General features: G+C 40.4%; 1 protein-coding gene across 1 annotated transcript in view, besides 2 other annotated features; it reads right to left on the bottom strand.

The window, feature by feature from the left end:
* Positions 1–1,135: 1,135 nt before the first annotated feature.
* The window catches only part of sNPF (short neuropeptide F precursor), a 28,459-nt gene continuing 2,924 nt past the window's right edge, over positions 1,136–26,670 (bottom strand). Inside the window, exons 2-5 of the mRNA NM_165316.2 lie at positions 3,288–3,432; positions 2,773–3,230; positions 2,400–2,630; positions 1,136–2,333 (exon numbers count right to left, since the gene is read on the bottom strand). Of these exons, the coding sequence (NP_724239.1) occupies positions 2,286–2,333; positions 2,400–2,630; positions 2,773–3,230; positions 3,288–3,396 (846 nt within the window). The 5' untranslated portion in view covers positions 3,397–3,432 and the 3' untranslated portion in view covers positions 1,136–2,285. The remainder of the gene's footprint in view (positions 2,334–2,399; positions 2,631–2,772; positions 3,231–3,287; positions 3,433–26,670) is intronic.
* Positions 12,118–12,434: a mobile genetic element.
* Positions 23,048–23,089: a mobile genetic element.

Raw genomic sequence — 26,670 nt, 5'->3', positions numbered from 1 at the left:
TTGCGTGTGTGTGTAATTGCATATTATTTGCATAAATATTTGCGAAGTATACTAAGTAACGTTAACGTTGGCGTCTACCGATTACACTCTGTACATATGCGAGAAAAAAACAAAAACGAAAACATCAACAACCAGATCATTCGAAAACGTTTCGCAAAACTTTTGACATTAGCGAATGACACTGAACAAAGTTGTCAACTTAAAAGTTGATTCTAATCTGCATATGTTCAAATTGACGGTTACAAAAGGATAATTTCGATGAGATTTCCATGTTTGCCTTAAACTTAAACTATTTTTAAGTTTTTGGCTGAAAGTAATAAAACTAAACAAAAAATCTGTGAAATTTCTGGAAAATGTAGTGGGTTTTGCGCTTGTTATGTATGTTCTTATCGTTGTAACCAGGTTCCGTGAAAAAGTTTCCCCTGCTCATATGTTTTTCAGTTTTCAAGGGAAATCCAAACATTTCAAATTCCATTTCAGTAGCAGACACTGTTGTTGAATAATTCGAGAGCATGCATTTTGAATATAATGACTTTTGCACAGTGAAAATTAAACGTATTATGCTAACCCGTTAGCCGCCCACCAAAATTTTATCCCCGTAAAGTGCAATTTCGTGTTAAATTTTCAATGCCTGCATGAAATTAACCGAAATAATGTTTCATGTGCGGATTTATAACCATTTTAGGCAACCCACATTCCGGCACATTAGAGTTGAAAAGTTAATTATCAGAACAAACATCAACAAAGAGTTTCACCTGGTGGAAATGGGTGCTCTGGAGGATGTGGCAACCGAGTTAATGGCGATGACTGTAATCACACAACAGGTGGGAGGCCAAATGTCCTTGGCTTGATTATTCCCCCGCCCACCATTTCCCATTTCCCAGCTGCCATTGTCATTGCCATCAGAGTTTTTGTTTCTTGTTTGGCTTTCGGTTTGGTTTAATTTTCTTGAATTTGTTGCTTAATTCCCAAGTTGATAATTGCCGGCAGTTTTAGTTGATACACGAAATAGTTATGACCGACAATTTTAAAAAGTTTGATCCTGATATAGAATGAAGAGGTATATCGAAAAAAACTAATAGCTTCAGTCAATCAATCAATCAACCCTCCTAAAAAGTAGTGAGAAGAGCAAGTTGTTTTAAGTTTTTTACTCCATCTGAGTTATTTATTTGTTGCATAGATCGAGTAAAATATGGTTGCTTTTAATTATTCCTGCTCTTTTATTTACATTCATGATATTACACTCAGTTAAAGGTATATATGCGCATATACTGATATATATCGCGGTAAACTGTTTTCGCAATTTTCAGCTGTTTATGGATGCTCACCACATAATGTTTTAGTTGTTAAACAATAATTTCAATGATGGTGTAAATTAAATATACAAAAGTGTTCTAACAACAATCAGCTTTATGCTCGCTTGCCTCTGTAATTGTTTTCTCCTTTTATTAAAATACATCAATAAAATTTCAATAGACAATGCTCATCGTAAATATATATATATATATATATATAGTCGTACGATATAATAGTTGATATACATATATTTATAAGTTTTAGCACACATAATATAACAAGTGTTACAGTAATACAGCTTTCGGGGGCCTCTATGTTTTTCAAACATTTCCATCGTAACGTTAAATCGAAATTCGCTTACTAGTTTACTAGTTTAGAAATCAAGAAGTGTGTCACTAATAGAACAATAAGTTGTATGGCATTCTACTGTTGTCATAACAAATTGGCGCTGGTTTTTAAAAGGTTTCTCCATTTTGTATATACATTGAGTCTAAAAGTTTTCGGGGCATTCAAATAGTTTCAAAGTTTGCTTAATTGAGCATGTTAGAAATAGGGAGACTTAAGTGTTTTTTGAGTTAATAAAAATTCAGAATTATCGAACATATAGCAAAATAAATGAAATGAAATGAAATTAAAGTCAGTGCAAATGAATACACTTCAATATAAGTTCAATTTTTGTTACCTTGTTTTACCTGCGCATTGTTAAAGATTACAACAGAATAAATTTCCAAGTTTGCGTTTACTTGTAACTATTCAAATCAAAAAGTTAAACTATGTGGTTAATCATACATATGTGTGTTTGTATAATATATATGCTCATTTGTGTGTATTCTAGCCCCTGCGATCTCAAAAATGCTTTAAAAAACGTTTTCCGACGCGGGGCATATATTTTTTCTGTATCTTATTGACCGTGTAGCTTGTTGACGATTTTCTTGTAATTGATGCCTGCTGATCTCCTGCTGATCCTTCACATGGCGGCTTCGAAAAATTTAGTTCTGTGTCTTTGGTGGGATGGATGAGGTTTCCTCGGGAGTATGCTATTATGTTGGTAGAAGAACCACTTTGGTTTGGGCACAAAAAAAGGATCTAATATTCATGCATACCTTTTGCTCTGACGGAGCTTTGCCAGTGCTCCTGCCCCATCGCAAGCGCATTGGTTTACGGACTTCCCTTTGGAACTCCGACGTATCGTTATTCAGATCCGTATCAGTGTCCTCATCGTTGGCATAGCTGGCCACGTTCTCCGGAATTTCGTACTGCTGCTGGAGGGCCACTAGCATTCGCCGCATCTTGTCCGAGTTCAAAAGCGAGTTGTACCATTGCGATCGTTCAATCTGGCCAATGGAATGTATAGAGTATTAAAACTATGTCCAGATCTTTATACTTTAAAAATGGTGCTAAAATTGTGCTATATGCTACTCTAATGGTTTCATTAATAAGGTTATTTGTATTGCAAAACGAAATGAAAATTATTACTTGTTCATTGTCCGCGTTGTTTGCCTCGAACTGAGGAACACTGCGTCCCCAGCGAAGTCGTTGTGGCTTCCGCACCACTCGCTCGTACAGTCCGTCGTAGTCGGCACCCAGATCGGAGTCCGGCTCGGTACCCAACTGCTGCTGCTGCTGCTGGCTGTTGAGGGTGAGCTCCCGCTCCAGGAGGTCATCATAGGCGGTCCTCCGCATCTGCGGCAGACTGGGATCCCGCCTGCCGAAGCGCAGACGCAGGGATGGCGACCTGATGGGCTTCTGGTTGACGTCGCCGAACCAACGCTTTTCCACAATGCTGTTCAGCATGTCCGGATCACTGCGTCCGAATCGCAGGCGCAGAGAGGGTGAGCGCTGTGCCTTACGCTCCACCTGGTGGTTGGGAAAGACGACGGGTCCGGCGTACTCGCGCTGCAGCAGATTATCATAGAGATTGCTCAGGGGAGTGCCTAGAAAAGAGTCTTTAGAGGATTGCTTCTCGGGTGGCGGCTGCACGAGATGCTCACCTTGAGCCGAGGACACCTCCGCCTGGGCGGGCTGCTGCATCTGGAGGGACACCAGGCAGATGAGGGCCAAGGCGCAGCCTTGACTCAGTTCCCGCTTCAAATGAAACATTTTCACTTATCACTTTTGCCTCGCGTTGATGGGAAACTGTAAGAAAGAAAACAAGGATGGGAAATTAAAAATACAGCATAAGAGATGCACAGCTGTCGTCGGTTGGATTTTACATTTACACTAGAAATTGGTTTCACTTTTTTAATTATCACACTTTAATAAAAAAAATAAATTTGTCTCTAATCTATTCCTTAAACATTTCTAGTCATGGTCATCGTTAATATTACAAGAATATAGAATATTATGGGGCATGTTTATACGACAGTTCTTAGTTTTAATTTTTCTGTGAGCCATAAGAGACAAATAAAAATTCTTTCAACTAGTGTCAAGCCAAAAGATGAAAGAACAAAGTTCATAGTTCAAAATACTTGTAAACTATATTTTATACATTTTTCCCATTGAAAAAACTCTTACACTGAACATTGGACAAACACTGATGATGAAAGCGGCTTAACTTATATTTTCACAGTGAAATACATATTTTGTGCACTGGCAAACAATTTATGAGCGAATATTATTCATGACTACACTTCAATGGGGCCGCACACTCAAACATGTTCAATGCGTTTTTTTGTATTTAAACTGTTAAAGCCCTCGAAAGGTTAGGAGCCAGAAAAACCCAACAGCTGCGCCAATGGCACCATTAGTTGCCACGGTTTTTTGTCGGAATTCACACATTTCACCAAATGATGTCATGATGTCATGGGTTAATGGCTTGTCTAATGGCCGAGGTCATTGGTTTTCCATTATTAAAAATTTAAAAATAATCAATACAACTGCAATTTCTAGCTCGCACTCAGCACAGACGTGAGCTAGACAATGCAAAGGACCCTCATGTTTTTCACATCAAATGTGAGGCCTTCCCTTCCGTCCTTTGTAATTCGTTGCAGGCGTCATATGTTCGCTTTGCAGCCCATAGAATATGGCCAGGAAAATGGCAATTGAATTATTTATAAGCAGAACCCAGTATATGCACGGCTCGAAGGGATGGGAATTGCATCCAGATGGTGGTGGTGGAGATGGTGATGAATCCGGCCGGCATCCTGATAGACGACGGCTCACCTTTGGGGCAGAGCACCCCAGGGCAAAGTGGGGAGATGCCTCGAGTGGAGCCCTCACGACGGGAAGTGTCTGAACAATGGCCCGAAATGAGTATGCAGTATTATGCACAGCAGCTTCTCAACAGGAAGAGACACTTTCCCCCGAATATTGTTTTGGGTCTTTTTTGCTGTCGCTGCAGCCGGAAGTGGAATGTTAAGTCTTTGCAGCAGCATCCGAAGAAAGCTGGATTGCTTGGGGCGTTAAGTGCTGGCGAAATATTTTCTTAGGAGCTGGCTGTTGATGGCTGGCGATGCAACTTGTCGTATACGTGATAGCCTGCGTATACGTGATGTCAGCAAGGCGAGCCGGAAATTGAATTGTAGTTAAGACAGGGGAACGTGTTCCAAGAAATAGTGCCGCCATGATGGCTTATAAGTGGATCGTTCAAGGTTTTTTAAAAGCACATTTTAAGTGCTCTTTCTAAATAATTCCCAGGAATGTGTTTTACCAAAGAAAAATCAATGTATCTTTAATTGCACCTTATCAATCCTTGATAACTAAGTTAAAATGTGGAGAGCGCTTTAAGACTTAACAACTGACTGCACTGCAATTGATCGCATAATCAAGCCGCCTGCTTTTTTATGATTTACCATTTGCAGTTCACCGCCATCCATCTTTTTTCTGATCTGTCTGTCCAAGCTTTAATCGAATTGACTTTCGCTTTCCCCTTTCCTGCTCCATTCTGTCCTGACCTGCCTTTGGCCAATGATACAATGATATCTCGGAAATGTCCGCCGGAGAGTGATTTGTTGGACGGAAGCGTTGGCCAATTGCCCGGCGGAGTCCGACCGACCACTCCGGCATTGGTATGGAAATTTGGTATCTGCCGGGCTAGCAAGTGGGCGTTTGGCCGATGAAATGTGCCCCTAGACTGCGCGACATTTGGAACGTTTGTCAAAATTGAAAGTGATTTATCATCGTTCTCTGGGGACGCCTTCTTGTTGGCTTTTGACGAATGACGAATGAGTTGTGCGATGTCTCCTAGATAATGATGCTATTTACGTCCGAATGTGCAGCTTCTTGGTGGCCATCGAGGGAAGATCACGGCTTAGCAGGCTTTAAAAAACAATGCGTCAAGCAATAAATGGTACATGACATGACGAATATTTTCGGGGGGTTCTGGAATTGGGCTGGGAAAATCGCTTGATTGACACATAATAAGCAATCCCATTAACACATTGTTGAACATCGAGGGCCTCTTTGAGCAGTTTATCCTAAAAAAACACTCGACACCAAGGAACGTGTTTTTCGAAACACAAAGAATTCCGAAGAAGCGCTTGTAACTTATTGAGCTAATTTAAACTGATCATATGATTCATAGATTCATAAAAAGGGATAATATAGTATAGTCAAAAGTAAGCTATTGAGTACTCTTCAGTATGAGGTATTTCAACATTTTCTATGTTGGGTAGTGTGATTTTTCCCCCAACGGATTCTGAAGCGAAGCGTGAAAAACACATTGACGACGTTTAAATAGCCTTTAGGGCATAGCCCAACTAATACATTTAACGCCCCCGAAACACACAGACCTTCGCACACGCACATGCATACCCATACCAACACACACACACCCTACCCACACACACATGCACAACAGGTTGTTTTTTTGTGCTCATGTCGAGACTTTGACGAGGCTTTTCGCCCCTTATTTGTGTGACACACAAATTTTATTTGCCTTTTATTCAACAATTTTTATTTCGCTGTGCGAAAAAGGTCATCTGGTGCTGGTCAGCCGAACCCCAACGAACCTTTAACTATTGCCCCAAAAAAAAAAGGTTACTGTGCCCGGCTATCTGGCTGGCTTTATGGGACCCCAGCCCCTGGATGGGGCATTAAAACGTTTTGACAAACACATTAGATGCCTTCGTCCTGGTCTGGCGGTGGTGCTCTCTGGTCCTGGGACCCTTTTTCCCTAAACCAGCTCCGTTGTAATCTTTTGTGTTTTATCAACATATTTGATGAGCCTTTGCTGCCGCTGCTGTTGGCTGACATTTTGTGGTTTTCGTGTTGCCTACTTTGTGGCTTTTGGGCGTTAATCATACGCCCTGTTGTGCTGCGCCAGCCATGTGGTTAGTTTTTTATGCCCGAAAATGTTTATAACTAATGAAATTAAATTGCTTGGCATTTAGTTGATACCCTCTGCATTTGTCTACCATTAGGAACGAAATATAATATTATGGAAGATATTCCTGCCATTCAATTTCAACTATTGTATTTACTTGAAATTGTACGTGCAGTTATAATATTTTTCAGTTTAAAAATGACCACTTTCAAAAATTCCTGCGAAGTCCAGGCTTTAAGCTAAAAATAGTTGCATCCATGTGGATTTGTACTTTTTCACTTGGTTCCCGCTGGCATTAATTAAAATCGAGAAGGACGCAGCTGCCGCTTTTGAATACTACGCACGGATTCTCCTCCCTCCATTCTGGTTTATGCTGGGATTTCTTCTGAAAGGAGTGCAGGATTGTGTAGGCGCCAAGTGAACTGGTCCGAACCAGAGGCAGGCAAACAAACACCCACAAAAGTCATGTTGATTAAATTTTTTTTTCCAAGTTTGGTTTTTCTGCCACAATAATAAAATATGTGGGGCGCCAGTTGCCACAGGTATGTGTTGCAGGAATGGGCCAATTGTATTTATAGTAGCAGGGGCAGGAAAACTTGCAGCGTGAAAGGAACAATTTGAGATAAACTTAGGTGCGTACCCAGGAGTAAACAATGTGCCGGGCATTATCGCATTGTCAGGAGAATTAACTTATGTCTAATGTGTCTGCCAGCCAAATTATTACTATTTTCGTTCAGGGGAAAAACTTTATCAGATAATATAAATAATTTGGGTAAACAGAACAAAAACATACACTTAATTTAAAAAAAGTTGTACTGTTTAATTTTAAGATTTTTATTTAGCTGAGCACTTTATAAAATATAACTTACTAATAGCTAAAACAATGATAGTATTAACACTAAATGGCACATAATTAAGAAGACATAATTTCTCTATTTTCCACAAACACTTAAAGAATTCCTCATTTTAGAACAATGTCGTGTGTCCTTAGTCTGCAAACAGGACTTTTTGGCTATTACCCTGCCCCGGAGGATGTTAGTAATTTGGCCAAACTTTGTTCGACACTCCCAGACACTCAAAGCTGCAGCCTTGGTGACTACAGTGCGGCTACGTGATGCCGGAAGCAGGAAATGAATGTAATTTTCGGTTTGTTGTTTAGCATAGAAATGGCAAAGCCGATTGTTGTCTCGGTCTTCTTTGTTTATGTTTTTCCACTTGGTCCCTAATCGTTTTGCAGCTCCAGGGGGGTTTTTACATACCTAATTTGCCTTTTCCGTCACTTGCCTGTGACACCTGCAGATACATAGGTCTTAAAGCCTAGTAACTTCCAATTTGATTAAAAAACGGTCTTTAAGGAATTTGCAAGGCTTTTGCGTTGATTGATTTGCTGCTGTCGCTGTCTCCTTGGTTTTTTTTTCTCTTAGCTGAAAGAATTCGGGTCAGGACCCCGGATATTACAAAGGAATTCGAACAAGGACGAGTGACAAAAAGTAGAAGCTGTCGGTCCCAATGAAGCTTAACTTTGCAGTATGGAGCTCATATTTTGGGTGACGGAAAAGTTGCCTCTGGTTCTATCCACAATTTGCATGTCCTTTTTTTCGGGTTTGGGTCAGGCATCAACAACAATACATCGGTTGGTAAGCAAATCAAATAAGAAACTGGAATTGAAGTTTTACATTTGGTTTACCAATGAAATATTTTGGTTTAAGATCCCATAAAATACGAACAAATTTAACCCTGCAGTTTCTCACGAATGCTAATCATAGATAAGTACAAATCTAATGTAGTCTTTAAAAGCAGACAGCCATCGTGGAAACTTTGAGTGAGTGTCGTTTTGTGAAGGACCCTTTTGGTCGATCCATTTGGTATTCATTTACATAAGCAGCTTTATCAGCTTTTGGTGCAAGCCCGTAAAGGGGGAACTCTGACAAATTTACCAGTATTTGTACTTGATGATGCGTTTAAGTTGTAGGTCTTTTGATTTACAAGGTTTTGCATAATCCCGCAGCGAATAACAACTGACCACGTGTCAAGTCAAGGATTCAAATCCTAAATCTACGAGCCTAAACAGAAGGCCGGAAGGGGGGGGGAGGAGGAGAGAGGAAGGTGAGTAGGGTCATTTGGCCAGAAATTAATAGCCTGTCCAAAGTTAAAGTCGACAGACCACATGGGTCATCAATTTCTGCATGCTAGGCATTGGAAAGCAAATAAAAACACACACAGCCAAAAACTCAAATTACAAATAACAACAAATAAGCACTTAAGCTCAAATATAAAGTCCTGCGAAAGAACAAACCCAACGGAGGGCAGAAAGCAGCGGCAGCATGCAACCCAAATCCAATATAAATTCATCAATATCCACTTCAAAATGTCTGCCCCAAAATGGCAAATATATGGCCACGGAGCCAAGCGGGCTTATGAAAAATCTAACAAAATATGTTACGCACATCGATTCATTCGGTTTCGAGCCGCCAGCGTGTGAAAGTCAAGGAATGTCTAAGATTACACGGCAATTGATGTCTTTTTTGCGGGCCATTGTCTAATACCTTTTTCGAAGGGGAAATCGTTTTAAAGCTTTAAGAAATATTAAATCTGATTTGGATTATCAGCTTAACATTCCGCTCCTCATGTTTTTGCCATTATCAAAGCGTACAAATTGTAAACTTGCTGCCCTTTAACCCTCATAATCTTTGGTTGATAATATCTGCAGAAGAAAAGTTTTTGGCAGCAAGCGTAAGTTGCGGAAAAGAAACTTTGGTTTTCGGTTAGTCAGTGGAGATGTGCTATTTCATCGTGCTACTTTTTTTTTCTATTTTTAGCGGAAATCTGCAGAGTTACTCAAATGGCATTAACAACTGAGTTGGCAGCGTAAAAGGTTAAAAAGTTGCTGGACAAAAAGTTTTTAGCCAACTTTATTACAGAGAAAATATAACCACATATGCTATTCAAGCTAATTGATGTGGCTTGGTACCTGAGGGACTTGTATGCGGTATTCAAATGAACAAATTTACATTTTATATTCAATATATTTGTGTGTATAGTTGAAAGTCCAAAATTGAAAGAGATACTCCCGTGGGAGATATAAATGAAAATCAACACCATAGCAAGGACAACAAACAAAGTGAAGGAACAATTTGAGCCAGATAAAATTTATATATTTAAAATCCATAACAATATACAAATGCAGATGCAATTTCCTTCCATTTGAAGACTAAACAGAAACAGTCGTACATCTTGCCTGGCCATCCATTATAATCAAAGTTAAGTTGCTATTAACTCCGTAGCTGCCTCCGACGCCAGGTGAGCCGAGTGATCCCTCGGCCATGGAGCACCACAAAGTGCAGCCAATGTGCCAATAATGGCAATGAAATGTGGCCCTCCGGGGGAATCCCACTGCAAGTCTGGCACTCACTGCGTTGCCAAGGCTTGGTCATTTGGTTTCGTGGCACGCAGCAAATGGAGGACGAACAACCGCATTGGCTGATGATGGCCATTATGGCAATGATGGTTTATTTATAAACACCAGACTTATTTGTCTGTCTAGGCCACAGAGTGAAACCATGATATGGCTGGAAAGTAGTTTCAAGGCAGCACTATCATGGGAACTGCTGTCAAAGGAGCTCTGTGCAAAATATTTGGCTCGAAGAGTGTGAATGTGACATAAGTGAACTTCGCACTTCGTCCAAATAGTCTGCATATCTCTTCTTATTTTTTGGTAGGTGCCAGTAACGTTTCTATTGTATTATACAATTTATTGCCACTTTGACAGCATAATCGTTATGCAATATTTGACATTTTACATGGGGCAATTAAAATATATTGCAAATTACTCGCGGTTTAAATTTAAAGGCTCCTGTTCGCTGCAGATACGCATCCATAATTTGTTGCACCTGCACGTATCGGCAGCCATCAGCACATTTATTTTGCTGTAATTTCGCCACATAAAATATGGCCATAAATCGCCGTTGACAACTTATTGAAAAGCATAGATAAAGCAGCATCCAACATTGTTGCTCCGCTCGTTGTTTGTTGTTCATTTGGTGGCATTAACATAATGTTGGGGCACGTGCTGCGCTCCCATGCCAAGTGTTAAATGTTGCCCCACAATGGGGCTTGTGGGTTGAGGGTTGAGGGTTTCGGGGTTTTCTCCGGAAAACTGTTCACTTCAGTTCTTGCCACTCAGTGGTGGCAAGCGTGAAATTGAAATTTATGCTCTAATTACAAACGAATGCCCCGAACAGTAGGCTTTCATTATTGTGTAAGCGGCTTGCGAGGCTAATGCGCGACTCAAGTCAAGTGCTTTTTTCTGAATTTCGTTCTGCGGTTCACTTTTGGTTTAATTCGAGCAGCGGCTTAGTGGCTGGAATTCTCGGGCTTAGCTAATGAGAGTTGGGCTTTAATAAATTTTTAATCACTTCTTCGAAGGAGACACTGAACCGGAGCGACAAGGCCTTCGTGGCAATATGAATTGCCTAATTTAAGCAATTAGGGATTGGTAAATATTTAAAGGAAAGTGGTCAAATCAATAAGTGTTTTACATCTATAGGAGGCCGTTTTCAAATAAAAACCATAAATGCATTTTTAAGAATCTAGCTAATTTACAAATCGATTTACCTTTCAATATGTAAACACTTTCCATCTGCGAAATCTATTCAAAACCTTAACTAAGTCAACTTAATCATATCCATTTATTATGATATTTTAGTAAATTCTATGACTGTCCCAACGTTGAGTATCATTTGAACAAAACGTGTCCTTTGAAGTGAGTGACGGTGATTGGTAGTGAATCCTTGGTCCTGTCGATGGCCAAAATCGCTGTTTCAGTTCCAAATCACTTTGTAGATTCAGCTTAATGCCGGTACCTTTCTTCCTGCCTTCAATTTTGGCCCCGCTCGCCTTTGACCTTTTCTTTTTTGAATGGCTGAACAAAAACTTGAAATTGAACTGACTGTTGTGGGCGGTGAGGAAAGTGGGAGTGGCAGGGAAGAAGTAGAATGAAGGACAAGTGGTCGTGGCACTGTAATTACATACGCAATCAAATGGACAAAATCCCTGTGACAGTTTGTAAAGTTTTTTTTACTTCTTGCCCAGCCGTCTGACACGAGGACGAGGACATCCTTGGGCCATTCGCCGGCTGATCCTTACATCCTGCAATGTCGACAGCCAAAGACCACTGTTATTTTGCAGTTTGTTGGACTTTGCATACGCTTTGGCGGGGGGTTCCCCGGCATAATTGAAAGCCCATTAACATCGTTTACACGCTGAAGCGTGAAACAAGCGACAGTTTGTGTTAATTAATTAAATAACTCCGGCCCGAACACCAAATGAAAAGGACATGCTGAGTACTCTGTTGTGAGGCGATAAGGCAAATTATGGCCTGGCTCATCGGGGGAAAATGTTTGGGGATAATGCCTGAGTAGCGGAAAATCGGTGACCAAAATTCAATTAATCAAGGTGCTGTTCCCTAAAGTTTTCCTCTGATATTTTGTATACCCTTTAGTAGTTAAGTAAACGGGTGAAGTTGAATCGTTGAATGAAATGTTACGTTCTGAACGAAGCTGTAAAGTATTTGAGGTCCTGATCAGGATCAATAACCGCGTCGATCTGGCCATGTCCGTTTGTCCTTCCATTCATTTGTGCATCCGTTTGTCCGTATTAACTATAAAAGCTAAAATTCGGATATTTAGTATTTAGTCAGTACTAATAGTTTAGTTTAGTACCTTTAGTCAAAGGCACACAGACGCAGGTTTGAGTTTTTTTTGTTTTTTTTCCATCTTAGGCCCACTTTTATTGGAACGGCAATGTGGAAAATAGTTGTTTCCATATTCTGACTAACAGGTATCTGATAGTCGATGAAGTCGACTTATCGTTCTCTTGTATTAAAGCTGATTAAATCTAAGTATGAATATCGAAAGGATGTATTTTAGTTTTCCTTCTATTTATTTAAAGGATAATCCTAATTCTAATTCTAATCCTAATTTTTTGTTGAATATTCAGTTACCCCAATTTTTCAAGCTTTATTTTCCGCTTACCAAACTTGTTGAAAAAATTGGATTTTGTTGTTTAGTCAACTGGTAGCCCGACAGTCCTAAAAATATGCACAAGTATTTGTAAACAAAACTAAGTGCCGCCAACAATTTGCATGAACAAAACAATAAAACGGTGGCAAAATCATAAACTTTGTTTACCATGCCCCAAGGATTTTAAGGGCAGTCCAAAAATTTGAGGCAAGTGAGTAAAACTGTTGCCCAGATTCTAGACGTTTTCAAATTGAATAGTTTTATAAAGCTACAAGTTCTGTGAACATTTTTGTATTTTGTTTGCATTCATCAGTGCTTAAGCAATAACTGAGAGCTGTCAATTGAATGTATTTAAAATTAAAGCAAAAATGGTTAATTGTTCTTTCGGTTATGCCTGTTTTTAATATACTTTTCAACAACTGCCATGAACGAAATCTGTACGTGACCTTTGGCCCCGAAATGTCGAGGGGCTGGAAAAGTTTGAAGCTGAAACCCGTTGACTATCTGGCACTCAGACGCTTTTCATAATTGACTTTTGTAGTGGCGGAAAGACTTTAGCAATGCAATTAAAATTGTTGTTCAGTTCGCACCCAACTTTCCCGTGGCCAGGCTAATTAGCATGAACTCTTTCAATTCATTTCACTTTCACATCCGTCCAATCATAAATAACTTAGCACTGGGGCGACACAATTGAAGTCGTCGAAGGGGAGCAGCTGTCAGTCAGTGATTTCCGTTTCCGTTCGACTTAACCTTTAATTCGACTTTCTGAATTATGTACAAGTGAAAATCATTGCATTTTTTCAGGCTAAGGACTTCGTTCTGCGGAAATGGAACAGCTCCCAGAGGTCCCAGAAAAATACATATTCGCTGATGTCGTCGGGAACGTGCTTGAAACCACATGTAGCACGCAACATACACAAATTCAGCATTGCGCAGACACAAATGTATTTTTTATGTTTTTGTTTTTCTCTTTTTTTTTTTTGCTCACTTATGAGTCCCAAAAGAGTCACGAGGTGTTTGTCATTTTGCGTTTTCTATGATTTGCTGTTTGGCCCTGTTATGATGTTAATATGCAGCTTACCAGCCATTCGACTGTTCCACCCACTTTGGCTTAATCAATTTATGGTGCCAACTGTCTAAAGGGCACGATTCTGTTTAACTTTAAGGTTGTTTGTGGGCCAAGAAAACGGTTTTGACGACTCACCAAGGAGGTCACATGCTGAATCCATAAAAATTCTATGCCAAATGTTCGTTGCTTTGTGCACTGCCCGTTTATATTACCATACCGTTTGCTAACTGGGAAAATTTTGCTTAAATCTGGCTTTAATTATCTGGAACTAAAGACAAAGAACAAAGATCGTTTGGTGCCTTAGCCCTTCAAATTTCTTTGAAGTCAGTGAGCTGATCGGAATATGATTATTAATTTAATTTACCTAAGTAGTATCTAAATTATTTTGAAGCTCTATAAAAGAAAAAAAATCTTTTAAAACGACCCATATGTCGACCCAGTTATTTCAGTTTTCATGACTCGTCGTATTGGAATAGTCCAACTTTTAATTACACTATTCCAGTCATTAATTAAAAGGCAATCACAAAGACAGCCATTGTATAACCAACTTTGTCGGATCGCACCATTTTAACAATAGAAACGCAAAGTGGAAACGGAGGGAGAGCTTCCATGGTCAATAAAAGGACTCGGAGGACGAAAGGCAACTGCAATTACAATATGAAACTTAATGCTCCGCTAAATATGAAAACAGGACAACTAACTAAAGCCCAACTAAGCCGGATTCCGACACCTCCGCTTCCAGTTCCACCATCCCGGCTACCCAATTCGTCGGGTTATTAAATAGATAAAGCCTGTGGCAGAGGCGGCAAAGTAGCAAAAAGCAAAACCCAAACCGAAAACCCCAAGGATTCTTGGGGGCGACCATTATGGCAAATCCCTTTAGTTTGCTGCTCTCTCAGCCGTTTCTATTTGCACATCGTTTTGTAATGTAATGCGAGTTGTTGCGACAAATTGCTGGGGATTTGGAGCCACTCGAATGTCTGCCCCCAATGGAGGCGCCTCAGCCATTCAACCATTCCGCACTGCAAAGTTGCCACTGGGAATGGGAACTTTGGAGCCCGGGATGATGGGCGATTGGCAGTGTCAGTCGGTCGGTTGAATTGTAAAACGTAGTGTGGCATGCAGTTGGACTTAAGAGGTGAATGGCTTGGGCTTACGCCGCTTGCAACATCTATTTTTCTCCATCTGTCCCCTCGTTTAAGCAAATTTCACACAAAGCCCTCGTTGCTGGGACACTTTTGTTATTGGGTTGCCATCTGCCATCCTATGCGAACTGAAAGCCGAGACTGTTGTTCCAGCACTGTAAGATCTTGTTTGCGTTGCATGCCACTTCAACTGGTTTTCAATTGCAGTTGGATCGAAAAATGGAAGTAAGTGCAAAGACATCTAGTTCTTCCAAAGCTTAAGTGTATTATTCAGTGTTTTCTGTTCAAGAAGTTTTGCATTGATAAACGGCAATAGCAAATTTCTATTTCTCTAACTACACATGTCGTTCAAAATGTCAAAGCTGCTTTCAGTATGTTAAAATATTCGTTATCGACATGTATTTTCTTATGGATATGATGTCCTCTTTTTAAAGTATATTTGCGTAATTGGCCAAATTAATGACTGCTTTATCAATTTACTTAAGGACATCCTAAATTCCAGGCATTTATTTCTAGACCTACAACTGAATCTGAACGGTTTCGCCCACCTGAGGCAAAAGTTACTGACACCACAAAGGCGTTCATTAAATTAATTTTGCAGCTTTTGATCGATGGGGGCACTTGTTACTTTCCACTTTCTGCTCTCCGCTTAACCAATATATGTAATTAATAATCCTGGCGAGCTAGAGTCACGGCAAACGGCGGGTAGCATTGAAAGGCATTTCATTAACAAATTGCAAGGAGCACTCAACGTGAGTTGAGTGTATCGAAGGGAATGGAATTGTGTTACTCGCTGAGACCCATAAATTGTATAAGCATTTGCATTTGGAGAAGTGCACGCCAGGTCGTCCTGAAATTACGCAAAGCGTTTCCCTGAAGGGGTTTCATTGACTTTTACATAAGCTCATATCCATATCCTTGCAAGCGATCTCCTTCCGCCTTCGTGGGCAAGTAGTTGAAAGTTTTGTCGGTGACAAAAGTATCTAAACTTATCCATCGCTGAATGGCTAATGTCATTGGCATCCGCAGTACGGTTCACTAATCGGGCCATTACTTTCCATATTTGCCCACATTCATTGGGGGTTGCATTGTGCAGGCGAGGGAGGAGGTCCTTTTGACAGGTGGGATAACAGCAGGACACACAATACTTTCGGTTCGCTACCCATTTTCCCCATTTGCCATTACCCATTGCCCAACAAAGGTCCATTGATATCGCAAGTGGATCCGAATGGAGGTGGCTTTACCATGTGGTTTTTATGCCCCAACTACGACGAGTGTCTAGACAAGAGTGCAAATGCATTTGTGTTTGTCCAGTCGCCACATTCGGTTCACCGAAAATTACTCAAATGATTGGCAACTTCTTCTTTGGCAGCTTTACATTGAATGCATTTGGTTTCGTAACTGGATTGCAAAGTCGAAATTGAAGTTTCTATCTACATCTCACTGTACTTATTATCAGCCATTTTGATATTTAGTTTGACAAAAGTTAATTTTATTGGATTTTGGTTCAGATTTATGTGAAAGCTTATATAAACCCTTTAAAGTGACTAAAAAAAAAAACAAGAAAGTGATTATGTCGGAGATACACTGCGTATTGAATAAGCTTGAAATAAGAAATGAATCTATATCTACACTTATATGTCTTACTTTTCTCCTGTTTTGCCATTATTTAGTATCCCTCGAGAAAGTTTCCTGCTTACTGACAAATCACCATCGATTGATTACCATTGGCTCGCACTCCCCGCAATTTGTCTTTCAGCTTTCGCTTTCAAATCGCCTGCAAACTTCAATTCGTTTATCTCTTCTTTGATTTTTTCAGCCACGAATCGATAGCTTAATTAAGCGTGAGAATTTCTCTGGTTTTATTAATAGGTTGCCTTGGGGTTCGGTACGTTCGCATGGAACTACTCGCACTCGGGCGGGATTATCACTGCCATCATCTGGTGGCCGCAGGTCAATTAGTCAAAATGCTGGACGGCACCTGCTCCAGCTTGTGCTCCCGTGCTGCATCCTTGGTCCAGTCCATCACCTGGTCAATATTTGCTCACTTAAACGTGCCTTAAAGTCGTTAAATCTGGCACGCCCACTTCGGATGGCCATCTGGCCATCTGGTCATCCCTCCCCTTTTTTCCGCCGATAAATGTGTAAGGTTAAAGCTAAAAATATGCTTTAAAATTTCGGAACCGAACGACAGTCTCAACCCTTTGATAACAGCTTGCCTTCATTTTCGCCTGCCGGAAAGTGTGCAACAAGTATTTTTTTGCTGCCCTGCCTATAAATTAGTGTCAGCCATGATTAAATTTCCTGAAGGCTTGTGGTTATCTCCGCCTGGGGGGCGTGGCAAGGTCATTAAGTGGCAAGCGCTCGGCTTCCAGTGAGCTGGCTTATCACTAACAAATTGCACATACGACATGGTTGACTTGAACTGATGACAGGCCATCGGATGCAGCTAAAATTACACATGCAGTTAGTTAAAACTGCTGACACATTTGCCTGACCCGACCTGGCCACCGCCACCCACTGTCATCCATGTGCCACGCCCCCAACGCCCTCGTTGAAGCAGCAGCTGTTGGGGATGCGAATGAATTACCGTTATGAACTAAGCCGTGCGAGTGGGCGCCTTTGGGAAAGTGCGAAGCGTGTGTTATTTGCACACAAGTGTTGCCCACTTTTAGTGGCAAGAAGAGGGCATTTCGGCGAAAATTGTTGTTCCAGTTTCAATGAAAATAATACACAGGGCTTTAAAGTTGTTGAATGTGCTACGATTTTTAATCAATACAACTAGAGATTACCGTCTCAATTACCGTCTTTCAAAAGTGTCGAGAAGTATGCAGCAATATCTTATCCTCAATCCGCACTTCTGGCCCAAATTTCCGCTTTCGTTTCTTCATACTATTCTTATGTTATGTGCAAGATTTGAAAACGCTGGAGTAGGAAAAAGGCCAAAGGAGCACCACTTGGTCGATCCGTGTACGTTGTTGCGTGTTTGTTGACACGCTTTGCACTCGTCATAATAATAAAATGTCCCAGGTCGACCCAACATCCCCTCCCCCCTCCCCCGCCACACGGTGTATGTATGTACTTTCCGAGCGCAACACGTGAACAATGGCAATTGTCTTGGCCTGACATTCTGGCACAGGTAATACTCGCACAGGTAGTGAAGATAGATGGATGAGCAGCGCTAGCTGAAAGATTATACACGCGTTTCTCGAGCTTCCTGTGCGCCGCCGTGAATGGAAGTGATGAAAGTTGGCCATATTTATGATAACTCGTTTTTGGATTTCATTTCAAGTTGCTAACAAGGTGTATAGCACAGAGCTGAATAGAAGCATTACAAAGTATCCGCATCAATTTAGCACACAGAGAAAATAAATCACAATAGATAGTTGTTTAATAAAATTTCAAAAACAATATGAATTTCTGTCTCAAAATTTTCAGTTTTGGGGATACTTTAAAATAACAGAACATAACATTTTTAACGAGCTTTTAAATCGTCGTAACCTGAAATACATTCAAGTTAAATGAGTTTTAAAAAAGAAAATGCAAAGGCTTATTATGAAACTGCGGCACGAAGTTTTCAACCAAGATTGTTTGCTTTCCCTAATGATCCTGTCACTCGCTTTTGTCTTCCAGAAACCGTATCTCTTTTGCGACGCCTCAGCTTTGTTGGGTCTGTTTCGCCAAGTTTTTGATTTTCCGCCGAGCAGAACAATCTGCTTGTCAGCTTCCTGAGATTTTGGAGACTCCTTCAAGTGCTAATATGCCCATTAAAAGCCACCCACTTCGAAATGAGCAGCGCACAGACAATTGCTGTGAGTGAGTGCACACAATGAGCACGCGGAAACTGTCACGGAAAAGGAAAAGCGGAAAAGCGAAAAAGGGAAAGCGGGGGTTGACCCAAAAAAACATTCGGCTTTTGTCGCAACTTGAGTGCATTGCCAAGGAGATGAGAGCTCGGAAAACTCGCGGATAAATTCATATCATACACTGTTGATTTAAGACTTACAGGTTCTGTCCTACAAACAGCCCATCAATCAACGTAGCTAATGCTGTTGTAATTAGTGCGGTCATGTTAATATTACTGAGATTCAAATTGAATTTCCCAGAACTGACAAGCCCTGATTATATCTATGCCCGGGGCGCTCTGTACTCATGCTCATTATGTGACAAACGGACGTTTTATTGGAATCTTATTAGCCGTTTGCATTCAGTCTATAATTGAAATAGTCACGCCTTTGGCGAATGCGTCTTCATGCCGGAAGGGATCAATTCTCGGCAGATTATGCATTTTCATTAATATGGCAGTTGTGCAATGTATGTGCTCTTGTCACAAATCGACAACCAATTACCAAGAAAGCCGCCTCAAATCCAAATGCCACTCACTTTGGCAAACAGTTTTCGCACTGTAAATTGACCCAAAGGGATTCGGCAACGCTTTAAAGGCTTTTATGCCGCCAAAAAAATGGGGGCAGCGCTAATGGGTGGCGGCTGAAAGTCAAAAGGCACCAGCCCTGAATGATGTGATTCAGCTGGCAACTTAAAGTGGCACAGCTGTTGCATGCTGCATATTGAAGAGCTGGCCATGAACACTCTTAACTTTCCACTTTGACACACACGGGGTCTGAATGCCAATGCGCCTTCATTTTCTTACCCCTTTAGCCAAATTTTGGCAGACTCTTTCATATTCATAATTCATAATGTTAAAAACCCTTATAAACAGCAACTTTTGCAATCCTATTAGTCATCCTATTAGGTAATGTCCAAATGCCAATTGATGGCTTAACTAGCATATTGCTTGCAACTCAACTCTGGTTTCGATTCCCACGGGCACTTAATGCGAGCTCCTAATTAAATCTAAGTACGCGTTATCCTGCTAAGGCCTTTGTCCTTTTTTATTTTTCGAAATAACACATAAACGCTTCTGATTGCGTTAACCTTTGAGGTAATTACGGATTAGTTCCCGTTAGTAGTAGCCACTTGGGCTCATAAAGAATGCATGTGTGGGGCAGGGCAAACAAGGAGTCGTCCGTCCATCAATTGAACGACTATCCAGTGCCAATCGAAAGTGAATTGATAAATAGGCAATGAGGCCAGACGAAGGCTTGCAAAAGACCCATCGATTTTGAGTCGAATGGTGCGTGGGCGATCGAATGTAATATGGCTTAAAGAGCTGCTCGTTTTGCGGCCAATACATATCCGACTTGGTCTGGCCGCAACTGTCTCATTTGCGGTTGGCACAACGCAGTTACACAGCAAATACCAAGGCTGCGGCTTTGTGGCCCAAATGTCATAGACTAGGTTCTGTTTGGACTGCTGTTGCCGTCATTTCCTTGGCCAAATCGAATGTCTCGGCTGCGTCACGGATGTGTTTAATTAGTTGCATTTCATTTGGGCCAATAGAGTTTAAATTAACCACTAATATCTATCGATGGCCACCATGGAGTAATTGATATTTTCCTCTCTATTCAAACTGGATATTCAAGAAATTGTATATAAATGAAATCGATGGAAATTCACAGAATTTTTCTCATATGGGGGACCTGTTACACAGTATTTATATTTGCCACATAACATAAATTCCGAATGACATTTGATGTTTGGTAAAAATTATTATACAGCTGCAAATGGTGCAGAGTGCGCAAAATGTGTTTTTCTCAATTTTCAATTTTAATACCCACGCTCCCAAGCGGCATATTGATGTTGGCCAACTCCCCTGGCTCCCCTTTTGCCCACTCCTCCATTTTGAATGTTCTGTCAATTTTTTGATGGCCACTTTACGCCATTTTATGTGACACGCAAAGCCATCCATGAATAGTCATGTCATACACTTGTTTATGACCAAGTGTACATTGGGCTTTATTTATTTCACTCGGCTTTTAAGCTTCCCTAAAGTGGTTGTTAAGCTGTAAATATTCAACCGAATTTTTGGTGTTACATTTCAGACTGGGTTCGGTTTCGGATCGAGTACGCCTTGTGGAATGTAAGTCAAGGATATCATAAGATATTTAACTTGATTTTGCTAATAAGCTATTACATTTTCACTAAGCATTGTAATTCACATTATTCGTATTAATCTAAAGACCTTGGTATTCTGATTTCTAGAAATCTGTTGAAGAAGGAAGCTTATTTCAAACGAAAGAGCGAAAAAACTAAGCTTATGCGTCTGATAATTAATACTCCCCCGATGCAAACAGCTTGATAAGCTTAATACAAGTCATTTGGCAGTGTGTAAGTCGCCTAATGTGTTGGAAAATTCGAATGCAAATGGAGACTACTGCCGACGGCTAAGCGTAATACCAAAGTGTGTTTACAGTATTCAAATTAACAATGCTCGCCGCCAGGAGTCCATCAACAAGTGCGGAGCTCGGTGGATGCCCTTCTATGGAAATTGCTTGTTGCATGGGAAGGGAAATGGCTGCCGCCGAATTAAGAGTAAATAAATGTATCTTGTGCCTGTTCATTGTTTGCTTTCAATCATGCTGCAAACAGAGGGTTATGCGAGTCCTTACACGCATCAGTGTATGTGTAAACAAGGAAGTGCTCCTGATGGGCATCTTAAAGGCAGTATGGAGATACGAGCTGTTGCAGATATCACGCATACGCCGGGTGTCCATATCCGTATTCAGTGGATATGGATACGGATATGTGGTGGGTTCTATCCCCTCTGAGCAATTAATGCGAGTGCGAAATTATTCGATTGCGAGCCTGAACGTTTCTTAATTCTTTGTTAAGCTCGGTGGTTTCTCCCCGAGCCTCGTTAAGTGCCTGCGAAAATGATTTTCATTTATGCCGGGACGTTATTTGATTTATATAACGCTCTTATTTTGATGGGCATTTTCTCTGAATGAACACGAAGCCGCCTCTTTTAGGCAGTTGGTCTCGTCTGTCCCGCCTGATTTATGTATTTCTCCTAGCCCAACTTCCATTTTCAGCGCCGCCTGAAATAAATTTAAACGAAAACTGTGCCAAGTGTTACAAGAAGCGTTCTTTTTTTTTTTGATGGGGCGTATACACGACAGACGCCTTGAAGTAATAATGAAAAAAACAATTTCTGTGTGATTAAATAGCTGAAAATCGCGTTTGCATATTTAAGACATTTATTGAATTACAGGCACAATTCGCTTGGAAATTATAATTGAAAAATAATTCAGGCAGTTCAATCAATACTTACAAATACATACAATATTGCTTAGATTTTTGTTCAACTGCCTAATCGAAAATGGGGGAAATGGGAGAAATATATTAACAATTTCTTCTTTTACCATCTGAGCCATCTTAATTTTCGGTCCATTGCTTCGGTGTTACCCCTTTAATACCTCATCACACTTTCACTTCAGATATAATGAGCTATTCAATCAAGCTGAAATGCTATGCAAATATTAGCTGGCCACCATTCTAGATTTAGCCGAAGGCATGAAGCCTTAGGAAATAAAATTTATTCCGATTTCATTTAACCGCTGCCATTGCGGCAGGCAAATGAAAATATGAAAATGTTTGAAAATTAATGAGAATATAATTGAAACATCTTCCGCCAGCTCTGCTGGAGAGAAAATAATGGCTAATTCGCTGAGAACCAATATTATGAGGTAATTGAAAGTTAATTGAGTTGGCGCGGGCCAAGTTTGCACTCAATGGGTATGAGCATACATACGTCACTAGTGCGATAAGCTATTATTTCATATCAGAACACTTGCCGTCAGAACATTTTAATATGAGAAATCTCTATTCTCCCCCGCAATAAGGATACTAAACACGTTATAATCGCTACTTTATCGGGGCATTTACTGCTGTTCAACCAAAGCTAGATAACTCATTTTGGATTAGATATGGCGCTATTTACTAACTGGATTCTATATTTATACCCGAGTCCCGAGTGGCGACTTAATTCTGTTGACTGTTTTGGTGGGCAGGGCACGTGATTTCGTCATCTAATTGAATTAATCAACTGTTCTGATGGAGGGACATTGAACCTTTGCTTGCCATTAATGTAATCATTACTTAGGTAAAAACAAATATACATGAGAAAAACTGGTCAATCAATACGTGCCAAAAATTTCATTTTTACCGTACTAAAGTGCTAAAATTTTTGTTTAACTTTTAAACTTTATAAGTAGTATATGAAGTACTAGGCAAGTCCCGGAAATGTCCGTATATATATCTCGAGATCTGGGGAACTTTAAAGGTTAAAAGTGTTATATATTCTTATTGATTTGCAATAAATATTTTGGAAAAGCCCACACTCTCTCTGAGTTTCGGTATCTGATAGTCGAGTAACTCTACTAAAACATTCTCTTTTGTTTTCTTTTTGTTTCAAAAGTACTTTGCACTTCTCTTTTTGGACTGCTGATATGTGAATTAAATGCACAGTCGATAAAGAAATAATTCTCATATATTCGATTTCAAAACAATGCCAGGTTTTTAATTGATAAGCTCTTTGTTTTTTTTTTTACCACTTTCATTAAACGGTGCCACATTCTAATCAAACCCATATACCGCTTTTCTATTTATTTTGCGCATGCAAAGCGAGCCAATTATTCGGAATAACAGGATTTACACGTGTTCATTTTCATTGACGATTTCATTGCTTTTATCAAGCTTTAGAAACCTGTTGAACAAATACATAACAATGCTGGAAATTGGATTGGTATTTATTCAATATATTTTTAATACTTTTCCGCCAATACGATTGATGGCCATTCCGCAGTTGAGGCAGAAGCATGCAAAGCTGGGCGAGAATGCATTGACCTCAGTCGGAACTCGTGGAAAGCACTTGAAGCAATGCAGGTGGACAAGTCCTCGTCGTTTTTCCCTTCATCCGGAATGATATGGAAGCATAGGACGGGAACTGGACATGCTGTGATTCATATTGAAAAATACCGATGCGCCTGATTGATTTACGGGTACGTCCGCTTCGTTGGGCCAACAACCCCGAAGGTTTTCCCAGCCCAGGCTGGCCAGGCTGGCCAGTCCGCATGAAAGTTGCCACCTGCCGCATTCTAACTGCCATTGATTTCGACTGGGATCGGTGCTGGGATTCCATGAGCATGAAAACCACTGCATTTGTATCTTTAGGCGTCTATGGTGCTCATAATTAAGCTCCCTTGGCCAAATGGCTCATAAATTGCTTACAAGGCTAGGCAATCGGATAGTTATGAGCTTCTCGAAAAGTCCAAAGTTGTACCAAAAATGTTGGAAACTCGTTAGTTGGGAACGGACATGTCTTTCGTAAGTTTGTTATGTGCCGAGAACTTTTTGGCTAATACGAATTGCAGCATTATGTGGTCTTGTTCTGTTTAACTGATTTGTGGTTAAAGTGCAATACGAACAAGAGGAAATTGTGCAGTCGAGTTCTTCGATTATGAAATAACCTTTTCTTAGCTGGTTGGAATGTAGTCAGGAATGCTTTCTTTAAAAAAAAATTATTAAAATATGTCATTACTTTTCCATCGAAAAAGAAATGAAAAGCATCAAAGCTTTATTAGCAATTTTTAAATGGTTGGCGCAAAAGTTGCCATTTCTATTCATAATTTCGCTCGCCTAATTGGATTTATTTTTCGCATTTCCTCAAATGTCAACTTGATGATTTCAATTTGAATAATCGAGAGGAACGAAGAACAGAGTCCGTAGATTAATTTGCTCGACTAATGCGCTCGACAGCCGCCTAATTGTCTAAAACAATTTATGAGGGTCTTTCGCGCTTCTTTGAGTTGGCAGTTTATAAATACTTTTGCCCTTTGGTAATTCCTCATTCAAAACGCAACGAGCTGGGCAATTAATTAGCTAATGAAATTACATTTGAGTTGGCTGAAAACCTTTGGCAATACAACCTGTTGACACTTTTTTCGGAAACGTTTTCCGTTTCGTGTTTTCACCAATTACATATCCTTTTGGTAAGCCAGTGAAAGCCGACTTACCTGCCCTTGGGCCACATTTGCAACGTGTCGCATAATTAGGGCCAGCAAAAGTCAAAAACTTAAACGTTGTAAATTACTCATGGATTTTTCACCGTCCGAGCCAGAGCTTAAAGTGTTTGGCTTTTGTGTTGACAAAGGCATTACATAATTGTATACTCAAAATGGGGGAAAAATGCTGCCTTTAAAGTAGCATTTCCTTCACTTAAATGGACGAGCACTTTTTAATTAGTTCTTTAAAAACGAGAACAATGGGTAACAAATGGCTTTTCACAGCTACATTTAATATAGGACCTTTTAAATGTAAGCGCTAAAATATTGTTTCGACCTTTTGGTACTATTTATTGATTCCCCAAACCAATTCCTCTGTGTAATAAGCTTATGGGATCAGTTCCTATGAGTTGTCGAAATTTATCTCAAATAAAATGACGTGATTTGCATTGGTGAAATGTCACCATGAATCAGATGGAAACGAACCACAGAGAATCCAGTGAGGATGTAGCCAATAAGTCATGGTTAGTCCGTGGCCCATAAACAGCAAATAGAAACATATTGCACGCGTGTGCACTGTTCGATTTTGTCACCGACTGCACATTGCGTACACGCCACGTTGGCCAAAGCTCATTAGAGCCGGTCGTTGTTTTTAAATGGGCGTGCGAAGACCGCCCCCTTGTCGCTGTGGCCGAAGGACTTCTATCACGGCTGAAGAGAGCTCGTCAGCTCATCAAACTGATTTAATGGCGGGGAGTCAACTCACAGCACGTGCAACCAATTAAAATAGTTTACCAGCTAAGCAATTATGGCAATTACGGCAGGTCTTGCTAACTAAATACGACCACGTGTTCTTCGATCAAAATCTTGACCAACTAGATTATTTGTATGAGGGAAGTTCACTGTGACAGATATGTGACATGTGCACCGTGGACTGGAATTAAGTCCGAAATGTCACCCCAATTGGCCATAAAGTGCGGAGAAGCAATCTTGAAGCTGAAAGCCAGAAGCCAGGCGACACAAATTCTAGCCAATTCCCTACCATATTTACTTATCACATTCGAACGGCACAGAGAACGCAACGAAGGGCCAACAAAGAAATTGTATGGTATCTGGCGGAAATGAAGGATGGGACAGGAAGGGGCATCAAATTACTTGGCTTGGTCGCAAAGTGGTTAATTTCAGGCTTGGCTGAAATGGGCGTGGCCATTCGGAGGCGGTCTAAGCCAATTTGTGGAGTATTGTGCACTTTATAAATAGTTGAGATGTTGTTTTGGACTTTTCGAGTGCTCAAGATTTATTTATTCGGGATTTGGGTGTTGATAAAAAGTGCGTTAACAGCAATCCTTGAGCGGAATTTAAGAGGATTAAGTTCTCTTGACATATTTAAAACAAATATTTATGCATCTCTTGCTTGCCACTTGCGACACATTTGATGGGATTTAAGCTTGCACCGTGAGAATAATTCTTGTCGATTCAAAATGTCGCATTGCACTAAGAAACCCTAAGAAATCTTATTAAAAGCTACTATATATTTGCATAATCTAATGGAATTTATGGTTTTAAGAACAAATTGAAATGGTAATAGTTCCAAAAAACTATGAGCACACTTTGCCAGTTAGTCCTGGGCATCCATCACAGATGTTTGCACACAACCTAGTTGAATAATTCACTCGGAAGGATACCCCCTTCATACTGTCTACCCTTTCTGGTTACCCTTTTCTTAGCCATTTCAGCCATCCTGGCACTTCCTGACAGCCAGGAGCCAGTTGAGAATGTAATAAAGAGCTAACAATTTATGGCACCTTTCCAGGAGTGGCAGCAGTGTGGAAGATGGGACTAAACCCTGTCACCTGTCCTAAGAAGGAGGAGACAAACGGAGTTCAAAGGTAAACTGTTGGCACCTGTTGATGGCCACCTGTCATCTGTGCATACTTTAGCATTTTTGGTTTTTGGTAGAAAACAATGTGTGGAT

This window comes from Drosophila melanogaster, chromosome 2L (assembly GCF_000001215.4).
Source record: "Drosophila melanogaster chromosome 2L".
NCBI lineage: Eukaryota > Metazoa > Arthropoda > Insecta > Diptera > Drosophilidae > Drosophila > Drosophila melanogaster.
Note: the sequence above shows the minus strand (reverse complement) of the source record. Positions and strands in the feature narration are given on the sequence as shown.